The sequence below is a fragment of the Littorina saxatilis genome, linkage group LG13 (genome assembly GCF_037325665.1).
Source record: "Littorina saxatilis isolate snail1 linkage group LG13, US_GU_Lsax_2.0, whole genome shotgun sequence".
Classification (NCBI taxonomy): domain Eukaryota; kingdom Metazoa; phylum Mollusca; class Gastropoda; order Littorinimorpha; family Littorinidae; genus Littorina; species Littorina saxatilis.
In genome coordinates, this window is record NC_090257.1 from 35,827,075 (window position 1) to 35,838,499 (window position 11,425).

Sequence of the window (11,425 nt, forward strand, 5' to 3'; positions counted from 1 at the left end):
ATAACCGTGGCTGTGTATTTCGTGAGAACCCTTATTTACCAACCCAAACTTATCAAACACACGATGTTCATCGGTGTTTCAGAACGTCAATCTAAACACTAGCTTATCAGATATTACCAAAGTCAATCTGTGAATGAAACCCGGCGAAATGTCAAGCGCAGCACCACTCCAAGATATGATACATAACTTACCATACTTCTATGTCCTGATGGGAATCGAAATAAAAATAGAAAACCAACACCCAATATACCCACACTAATGATAACAGATAGTACTAAAGTCAATATGAATGTAAATGAAATTATAAGCGCAATACCACCAAGATACGATAGATAACTTCCCTGTCCTGATGGGAATCGAAATAAAAATAGCCTAAAGCCAACATCCAATATACCCACACAAAATGACGACAGAAACAAAGTCAACACCCAATACACCCACACAAACGATGATCATTCTTGTCATGATTACCCTCATCAATGTGGCCGGCTACACTTTCAGCCAGACTTTGGGTAAAGCAGACATGCAGGTGTTTTCAACTTGGCCACAGTCAGACACTAACGGGTGTGTCTCGGTCTCGGTGTACGGGCGCGAGTTATAATTAATAATAGAGGAGTGCTCTGACGTTAGCGTAAAACTTCCCCGAGGTAGGAGGACCCGCACACCCTGTTTGGGGGTGACTGGACTAGTGCGACTACTGACCACATGTGTAGAAACCCACTGTGTATACAAGGTTGTGCCATAAGTCATGCATATATCAGAAGACGTAAATGTAGAGCGATACATCTGGATCTCTCTAAAGAAAAATCACAAAGTAAAATAGTTTACTTGCCTCAGGTCTTTTAGTATTTAGTTATGTGTCCTTTGCTCCTTATAATTGACTATAGTTTTCAAGAAAGCAACGAGTATAACTGACTATAGTTTTCAAGAAAGCGAAGCGTACAGTCTTCAAAAAAAGGGATTTACAATGCCACCAAGTGACGACTGACAACTACCTCTAGATTTGTATTTGAGAGAGATGCTGTGGATGGGGTTTAGGCGTAACCTGTTTCATATGGGACTCTCTCTCTCTCTGTATGATTGCGATTGACAATTGTCCTTTTATTGTCTTTATTTTTATGTCTTAGTTTAGCAGGGACAGATTGTAAGACAAGGCGTGAGCCTAAAATCTCCATCCTTGAGTAATATCGTTCGTTCGTTCGTTCGTTCTCTCTCTCTCTCTCTCTCTCTCTCTCTCTCTCTCTCTCTCTCTCTCTCTCTCTCTCTCTCTCTCTCTCTCTCTCCTCTCTCTCTCTCCCTCCCTTTCATGGCCGTGAAAGATGAGAAGACAGTCTAGAAACAGGCGCTTGGAGTTAGACCATATTGTAAGTCAGATGTCTAAACGGTGGGGGTTCCCTCCCGGCTCCCTCCCTCTCTCTCTCTCTCTCTCTCCCTCCCTTTCATGGCCGTGAAAGATGAGAAGACAGTCTAGAAACAGGCGCTTGGAGTTAGACCATATTGTAAGTCAGATGTCTAAACGGTGGGGGTTCCACTGTACAGTATGATTGTAGCTCTATCCTACCCTTCCCCCTTCAGTTTCATCCCAGTCCATTGTTAGGATCTCTCTCTCTCCCTCTTGGTCTCTATCTCTGTCTGTCTCTCTCAGTTTCTAAGTTATATTCTTTCTTGTTGATCACACTGAGTTTCAGTTATCAAGTTCCAGTTCTCTCCGCACCCGGTGCCCTCTCACCAACCCGTGTCAAGGTCCCGTGCAAAAGAAAAATTTCAAAAATGTCAACAGTCCACATACTTTCCTGCTTTTAGCCGATTGTTGTTTTTGAAGCCATTATATCAAGGCAGCATTCTTTCCATAATTCAGTAGGCCTTGTTCTACTTTTACAATCACGGTGGCTTTACCCCCCGGGTGGGTTTAGTTCCATCGACGAAACCGATGTTGAGGTCCGTTTCAAGTTTTCCCCGCGTGCCGAGTGCACACAACTGACTTGCGCGAGGAATAAGGTGACCAGGAATAAAAACTGAGATCCTTTCTTGTCATAAAGCCACCCTCTCCCCTTCTCTCTCTCTCTCTCCATCTCTCTCTCTCTCTCTCTATCTAGCAAAGGATACGCAATGTAATAATTGCTACAAAGGCTTAAAGGAAAACGGGTAAATAATCAAATCATGATTATTGAAACACATAAAGTCAAGACTTCACTGTGTTACCGTATATGTGACTGTCAGAACAAATCTCCACTGTAAGCTATTTTGCAGCTCTCCGAGGGAACACTTCCATCTTCAGCTGACAGTAGTGACCATAGTCCATGATGTGCAAAAATGCAGGCAAACTATAGAAGGTGTCTAATGGTATTCAAGAATTGTATCAGGGGATTGGATCAGTTTTCTGCCTGAAGGAATATATCACTGAATTATTCATACTGTTATCACATCCTCTGTAAATATCTATTGCAATTACTTGGGTTATCCACGTTTCCACCAAATACTGGGCTATCTTTGGTAGCTACTTGGGTTATCTATACTGTGATCTCATCTTGTGCAAATGCTTTTTATAATTGACTTGGGATATCCATGTTGTCATCATATTTTTCATAAAGATCTTCTTCATTCATGGGTTGAAACACCCATGGCTTTTACGTTTAGGCCAACAACAACAAAATAGTCTGTTTACGGTATCCCGACCGACCCTATTTTTTCGCGCGACCCTAGACTTTTTTTGGCATTTGGGGAAAAAAAAAGTATGTTTTTTGGCAAAATAACTTAAAAATAATTATGTTTTTTTGAAAAAAAAAAAAATTTCCCGACCTACCGACCCTATTTTTTTGCCTATGTTACCGTAAACAGAAATTTTTTTTGTTTTGCCTTATGATAGTTTTTACCCCACCATTTAGCCAGCCATACACCGCTTTCGGGGGACTTCATAAAACAATCTAAAATGAACTGTACTTACTCAGATCATCTATAATTTGTCACCATTACATTCTAAAAAGTTGTAGCTCCAGAAGTTCTAAACGTGAAATTACAAGAAAAATCTCATTGTATCTGTATAGTCTTCACCTATATCTCCATCTAAAGACTGTCCTTAATTCTCAAATTGAGTTGGAAGTTGACGTCGCGAAGACTTCGTGCAGTCTTTTTACTGAAAATGTGGTGCCAAAGCTTCATGCAGTGAGCTTCTTAAAGAATACTTTACAAAATTGACTTCGCCCAATCAATCTCAGTGCTTAAGTTCCTTGCTGACTAAAGTAAATTATTTATTAAGGCCTACCATGGAAGCAGCTAAAGTTCAATGAAGACATGGGAAATAATCTTGGGATTTATCTCTGGTTGGCAACTGCTGACTGTGTTTTCACACTTGCCTCATGCAGTGGAGTTATTTAGGTGTGTATGTCCTCCCTCTATCTCTTTCTCACACAAAAACACACATATTTTGATCATTTGTACAGGTTTTTTCTTTCTTTTCGATCCCAAAACCATATCACTACCAACCCATGCTTACAAAAGATCAAATCTCAATTCGCAGAAAAAAAGCTCAACATATGTTCGAGCTTTCTTTCCACACACACACACACACACAAAAGTTGAACAAAAGTTTAACATCATAACATGAAACGTTGTGAAGTGACTTACCAATATTGACGAGGCGAACATTGTCATCTGCGATGGCCTTGAGAGCAAGTGTAACGTTCTCCAAAGACTGGTGCTGGTTCATCGGCTTCTTGATTACCTGCATGTACAACAGCAAGGATGACAGGAATGGACTTCTTCTTCTTCTTCTGCGTTCGTGGGCTGAAACTCCCACGTACACTCGTGTTTTTGCACGAGTTGAATTTTACGTGTATGACCGTTTTTACCCCGCCATACGCCGCTTTCGGAGGAAGCATGCTGGGTATTTTCGTGTTTCTATAACCCACCGAACTCTGACATGGATTACAGGATCTTTTCCGTGCGCACTTGGTCTTGTGCTTGCGTGTACACACCAAGGGGGATAAGCCACAAGCAGGTCTGCACATAAGTTGACCTGGGAGATCGGAAAAATCTCCACACTTAACCCGGCCACCAGGCGGCCGCGGCCGGGATTCGAACCCTCGACCTTCCGATTAAGAGGCCGACGTCTTACCACCACGCCACAGCGCCCGTCACAGGAATGGACTACAGTGGAACCCCCCTGTTAAGACCCCTCAGCTTCAGACTTCCTCTTTATTCACACCTTACTTTTTCACATGTTCTCTTCATAACCTCTTTTTTTTTTGATGTTAGAAAGACATTTATCTACAAAACTTGACGGGCGCTGTGGCGGGGTGGTAAGACGTCGGCCTCTTAATCGGAAGGTCGAGGTTCGAATCCCGGCCGCGGACGTCTGGTGGGTTAAGTGTGGAGATTTTTCGATCTCCCAGGTCAACTTATGTGCAGACCTGCTAGTGGCTTATCCCCCTTCGTGTGTACACGCAAGCACAAGACCAAGTGCGCACGGAAAAGATCCTGTAATCCATGTCAGAGTTCGGTGGTTTATAGAAACACGAAAATACCCAGCATGCTTCCTCCGAAAGCGGCGTATGGCTGCCTTAATGGCGGGGTAAAAACGGTCATACATGTACAATTCCACTCGTGCAAAAACACGAGTGTACGTGGGAGTTTCAGCCCACGAACGCAGAAGAAGAAGAAGAATCTACAAAACTTAAGAGTTGTACAACAGAAAATATTTTTTTCTGAAGCCGGATTGATAAGGATGGGAATATCCTTACTGTTCATAACCTCTGTCAAATTTACCTCCCTTTGAAGACTCCCTCCTTTTTGAGGCCTGATTTTCTCAGAATGTTTGAGTTTTCAAAAGGGGGGTTTCACTGAGGTGAATGAGAAATAACTCATAAATTACTCAAATCTTCTTCTTCTTCTTCAGCGTTCAACGGTTGTGTCACTAAATGTTATTCATTATGCTGCATCTAAGCAGTAAGGTTATCACAAAGTTATCACACCAGGGCCCAGGGGGGAGGATCCTGCTAAGATGGCAAGACCTACTGCTTCAGCTTGTGCTGCTTAAGCTTGACTTTTATGTTGCAATCACTGGGAATATGGCAACTGTGCTGTATCTAAGCGTCACAATATTATCCCCGCCCAATTCTCAAAAACAGAAAAATAGAGGGGGTACATTGTGTTAAAAAGCAAACACTGAAACAGGTCATCTGTTGAAGAATTTGCAGCCAGATAGTGGGCATTAAGATTTGATGTGGAGACAAGTCTGAAGGTCTTGATACCTTGAACCGATGATGAATAAAATTATTTCAAGAACACATGTTAAAACGATAACTTGCACAAAAATGCAACCAGAGTCATACCAGGACTTGATACTGAAGTGCAAGACCACTTTACTGTTCTGATCTGAAATATGAGATCAATGTACACACAAAAAATGTTTGTTTCTGATGACAATGCCAACAAAATTAAGGGTTGGTAGGTTGGTTCCTTTTTATTTCTTTTTTTGCTTGTAGTTTGTTTTTCTTTTACACTGGAGCATGTGGCTTTTTATTGGCCAGAAAATGTTCAAACTGTGTGCTCTGGATGTCAGAGAAGAGTAACTGTCCTTGCAAAGTCTGCAAAATCAAATTGTGTCCTTTTATTTCAAAGGTAACAAAAAAAGTTCTAGGGTCGGGAGGAAAACATAGCCTAGGGTCAGTCGGGGAATTGCAAACAAGGAACGTTTTGTTGTTGTTGCCTTATAAGTGTTAGCTCAATGTCATGCTTCAACATTAGAATGCCCCTGGAGCAATTTTTTGATTAGTGCTTTTGTGAACAAGAAACAATTAACAAGTGGCTCTATCCCATCTCCCCCCCTTTCCCCGTCGTGATATAACCTTCGTGGTTGAAAACGACGTTAAACACCAAATAAAGAAAGAAAGAAACATTAGAATTTCAAAGATATGTTAATTTATACTAATGCATGCATTATGCAGAGTCCAAACATAAAAATGAATGGGACACCAGAAATAAAGCTAGAAAAAAGTGTAACTTTTCAATGAACATTCCAAACTATACTGCAAAGAATGGGATCCTAGATCTCCCCATGATTAAGGCTGAAAACACAGACAACACAGAACAACAAACCTGCTTGTTCCATATTTTTGAGAAAGAGTATAGCAGGCAGAGTCATCAAAACATTGTTACTCTCAGTTGAGTCCAGCGATTCATGTGATGCAGAAATGTTCACAGTTTACCTTATAGCTCTTACTTTTAAAAGAAAAAAAAATGGTAAAGACTTAAAAGAGCTGCCTCACATTCACAAAATTACATAACATATAAAACATCTGAACAACAAAGTCACTGTGGTGAGATGAACAAAGTTGAGAAACAAAAGATATCTATACTCACCGATACAAGAACAGCACAAGACAGTACGAATTTTAAAACATCATGACAGAGTAGTATACACACTTAAAGGCCTAAAAAAAAAATAGTTGTGGTTACGGTAACCTGACCTACCCTATTTTTAGGGGCCGACCCTATAACTTTTTATTACATTTGTCAAAAAAACACACAAAAAAACAAGAAAACGAGTGCAGAAAACGCAATGAAAGCGAAAGCGCTCGAGTCGCACACTTATTTCCCTGTCAAGTAGGTTTAATTTGTACACATTAGAAAAAAAAGTTTTAAAAAAAAAAGTGATTGCCTACCTTCCTACCCTATTTTGTTGGGCTATGTTACCATAACCACACCTATTTTTTGTTTTGGCCTAACATGCACAAACATCATGGGTATTGTGCTTTTGTAATTACAGGAAGGAAAATGAAGAGAGTGCAAACATTGAAAGTGCATCAGCTATATTGATCGTTTTTTTTCTCCCTGTGTACGTTTTATCTCCAGCAGCTGAAAATTCTCTTGTGCCATTGGTCTTCATTTGTGTTACCTATGAAGAGCAGGGGTGGGACTCTCATGTGATGAAAAAAGAGGAAATCCCTTTTTTCTAGGGGAGTTCGGGGGCATGCTCCCCCGAATTTTTTTAAAATGGTACATTAAAATCTGTGCAATCTGGTGCATTCTGAGACTAAAATTCAACTCGTTTGGATCAGGTAAAAAAGACATTCTCCTCACTCCCCCACCCCCCCCCCAAAAAAAAACCCCAACACCACCCAACCGAACAAAAACCACACTTTCAAACAATGGTAACATTGTAATGGTGCATATTTACGTAATGAACCATGTATCCATAATCCACTACTGGCAATAGTATGATCCAAGTGATGCCCCAATGCATTGAAGCTCAAAATGACTATTAGTTATGCTGTTGGGGTCTATGTCGACCAAAAGAATGGGATTCACTGTAGGTGGAGTTCCTGTAGGTGGATTCCCTGTATACCTAAGACTTTAAAATTGGCAATCTTGTATACAGGGAATACCACAGGGTGTAGTTCCTGTAGCGTTTCGCTAATAAGTAATATCAATGAAAATCATGTGATGCTTAGCGACATCGTTAGAAATTTGATGTTTTTCGATCTTTTTTATATATTTCTTAGAAATTCGAGTATGGTTTGCAAGTTTTATTGAAAAAGTGCACCCTGTGGGATTCCCTGTACACTAGATTGCCAATTTTAAAGTCTTAGGTATACAGGGAATCCACCTACAGGAACTCGACCTACAGGGAATCCCACTCTTTTGGTCGACATAGACCCCATCAGCATTAGTTATCAGGAGTTTTCAGTCAGCACAATAACTCTCAAGCCTCCAGTGTTCTGTTCCATCTTCACTTCTCTCCATATCATTCAGTCAACAAGTTATAGATACTGTGATGAAATGGGACGCGGAAAAATAGATTACTCCAGCGGAATTCGCAAGTTGTGTCCGCGGATTCGCGGAAAAATCCCACCCCTGGAAGAGTCATGCAGTTGTTAGATGTGCACTTTCTGAACTGTTATCTCATTCATGAATAAGATAGAATAAAATAAAACATAAGCACTGATGTGCTATTTGATACCTTCCTCCACACAATGAGCTTGAAACTTTTCTGAAAATTGACATGATTTTAAACAACAACAGTTTCAAACTCTACTAAGACAGTGTCCATATGATATTACTCAGCAATAATAAAATAAAACAAAACAAATAGTGTAGGTGTGCATTCAGCATCACCAGTGTTCTATTTCTGGTACAGTGAACTACTGATCAAAATGTGAAGACCAGCCCATTACTTATCTTATGTCAGTGTAAAATAGACAAGACTGACAAGAGAACCGGAGTGAAACTAAAAGGAAGAGAGAGAGAGAGAGAGAAAGAGAGAGAGAGAGAGAGAGAGAGAAAGAGAGAGAGAAAGAGAGAGAGGATCCCGGAGAGAGAGCGAAAACAAGTATGTGTGCCTGTGTGTGTGTGCTTGTGCAGGGTGTGTGTGCGTGCGGGCGTGCAGTCATGATCATGTGTCAAAACAAACTAGACCAACGCAAGCCAATAAACTGATCAATAAGCAGTCATTGACTCAAGAACTCTATCACTATAATAATCAACAGATACCGCAGTCTGAACAGCATATTTTTTGTATATATATTGTGTGTATAGACTTTCAATACTGACCCTGCCGATCTTTTTGCCCTGCAACGCTTCCACAAGAGCGCACAACTTCACGCCGTTGTCGAAGTCCAATTCGAAGTCGTCCACCACTAGTCCGGAGTCATGGAGCTGGAGATTCACCCAGTTCATGAAAGTCGTTTTCTGGATCTCGATCCATCTGTCGCTATCCCCAGTCCGCACCGAAAGGCCTCTACCTTCACGGGAGCGGGCCTGATGTCCGATTAGATCCACTTCGGCCGACATGTTTCACACTTTTTCACGACTTTGACTGGAATAAACGACTAAAAAAAAGCCTGCTAAGAGATAGCTGCGCTACTTATCCCAGCTGCTGTAAAGTTTCCAACTGAAAGACACCCGCGTGCACACACAAACACAGGTACTGTGGGGTTGGGGCGTTTCCTCTCCCCCTTTCTGTCGTGGTCTTTCTTACCTACAGCCGGCGGAGTAAGACCGCGCGACACACACAAGTTGTAAACTGAGTCGACTGTGTGCTATTTGTGCACGCCTTCGCTGGGCTTGGACCACCGTCCCTCTAGTCTTTTGCCTTCTCTGGAACGCGCGCACACTTCGCTAGCCGTGTCAAAAGCTACTATTCTCTGCGCGCTGGTGCGTGACGTCCCGTCGTCGTCTGCGTTCCGACACGAAAGTTTTCTCCCTTGCTTCCCACCCAGAAATAGACCCCTCTATGCTTTTCAACGACCATTATGCTTCGATTTGGTAAAAGGAGGTGGGGGTTATGTTGGTATTACGATAGAGAAAGCATACGGTGATTCCACTGTTACTCATTCTTCCCTTCGCTACCTGTCGCGCCGCAACTTTTTGTCAGCGCTCTCTGTGCTGTGAGCGAGACTGACCTTCATGCATATTCATTACCAGTGTGAAAAACCGGTTTGGTGTCTTCTGAGTGGCTGGTGTTTTCCGAGGAGGCTAATTTTAGCTCCGCATGCTCTCGCAGATAGTGTTATGACACGTGGCTTTGTTTACATACTCGCTGTATCCGATGATCGGGTTCGACTGATCCGATCAGTGAATCCGGTAATTAAAATACCGCATTGATTCCCATTGCGACGCGAAAAGTGAAACAACGATGAAGGGATCCAAACACAGTCTGCAAGAAGTGGATTTGTAAGGCCGGCATACGGAGCTAGTGACCTTTTAAGACCCAATTTTCTCAGATTTGGGGAGTTCTTACTGGGGGTTCCACTGTAACTCTAGATTGTCCAGAAGCTGCTGGTGTTAAAAACGCACTGTAGGTGAAGTTGAAGACATAGCCATACATTTTCAATAATATTAAGATCTAGGGACTTGGGTGGTGTTATGGTCTTGGGGAATTATCCCTCAATAATTGTACACTATAGTACAAGAACTAATACTGAAGTTTCGTTTTTTATAAAAAAAAATAAATAAATAAAAAGAGAAGTACACCAGAAGAAGGAAGGAAGCGTACGTCCTGCTTGGAAGACGGAATGCCAAGAGAGAAAGAGCAGGTACACGGGGGTTAACGTACCTGATTAAGACCGAGCGGAAGCCGAAGGCCGCGCCTGACATGTTTGAAGGCAAGTTTTGTCTGTTTTCTAGCTATTGTAAATGACGGGTACCATGTGTTATCAACAGTTTTCTTATATTTCAACAGGCCAAAAAGAAACTAAGAGAGAGAGAGAGAGAGAGAGAGACCTTTATTTTACAAGGATAAAGATTTAAGGCTAAGCGAGAGAGTTCTCGTGATTCTTTTAATTAAAAAAACTCATTCATAAAAACTAGAGACTATGTTTCTGATCAAAACGAATGATTAATCTGCTGTATCATTCGCTTGTCGGAAAGCTCGGCCTACGCGCATCTCTCAAATATGACCTTCTCTTGTCTACTGGCTTGGAAGATTTATTCTACTCCCAAATAGCACTTCTTTGCGCCTCCTATGACTCCTTCGTCCTCTAGAATCCTGTACCCATACCAAATACGAGCTGATTTTGTGAAATAAAGCACATTTCTACTTGCGAAACCCATTGAACAGCCATTTCCGGTGCTTGATCGCCGACATTTTCAGCTTTGAAGGCTATTTACGGGCAAATATCAACCGCTCCCTGACTTTTTATGCATCGAGAAACAAAAATAGTCATCGCTGAATCAGTAGCTTACCTTAAATCCTGACATAAATCAAACAATACATAGAAAACAGACAAAACTTGCCTTCAAACGCGTCAGGCGCGGCCTTCGGCTTCCGCTCGGCCTTAATCAGGTTATCCCTCATGAGGTAACTGCTGGCTATAGTCCAAGACTCTCTGTTAAATAAGGACACTACTTTTCCCCGTGCTGAACTAGAGATGGAAAATGGACCATAGGCACTTGATATAAACATTATCTCATGGACTATGTATTTCTAATACATAACACTAATAACATAAGTACACAAACATGCAGTTACAGCACAGCAGAGCCTGAACTAAAATCAAGGCAAGAGACTAAAAGAAAAAAATGCTGACCTTAAACGGGGTGTGGATATCACCGTTTCTCATATAGTAGAATTCCACAATTGGTTTGTGGTAACTAAAACTAGGCCCTATGTTAATAAATAAAGTAAGTATACTCCACATTTAAACGGCTGCAGGAAAAAAATAGGTCAAATGTTTAGTTCAAACTCTTTTTCTTTCTGTATGTATGCGATACTCCATTTTTGAGCATGAAAAATTAACAGCATCCAATTCATTCGCTTGCTGGTTGAATGAAGGTGTGTAAACCTCATGTCTCTTCTTTTGCATGTAATTTTTTGCTATGACTGTTTTTACCCCACTTTCAAGATGCACACCACATATCAGCTCAATCAACCCTTAACACCAGAGATCTAAGTGTGGACACAAGAACAAACAGACTGACAAACAAA

The 11,425-nt window shown here is 41.4% G+C and overlaps 1 protein-coding gene across 5 annotated transcripts in view; it reads right to left on the minus strand.

The window, feature by feature from the left end:
* LOC138945608 (filamin-A-like) overlaps positions 1 to 9,338 on the minus strand; it is a 175,176-nt gene extending 165,838 nt beyond the window's left edge. Inside the window, exons 1-2 of one of the 5 annotated variants that reach the window (XM_070317058.1) lie at positions 8,551 to 9,315; positions 3,625 to 3,721 (exon numbers count right to left, since the gene is read on the minus strand). In XM_070317058.1, the coding sequence (XP_070173159.1) occupies positions 3,625 to 3,721; positions 8,551 to 8,790 (337 nt within the window). In that variant the 5' untranslated portion in view covers positions 8,791 to 9,315. Of the gene's footprint in view, positions 1 to 3,624; positions 3,722 to 8,550 lie in introns of all 5 variants that reach the window. The other 4 variants (XM_070317059.1, XM_070317060.1, XM_070317062.1 and 1 more) reach the window with 4 other exon arrangements.
* Positions 9,339 to 11,425: the final 2,087 nt, after the last annotated feature.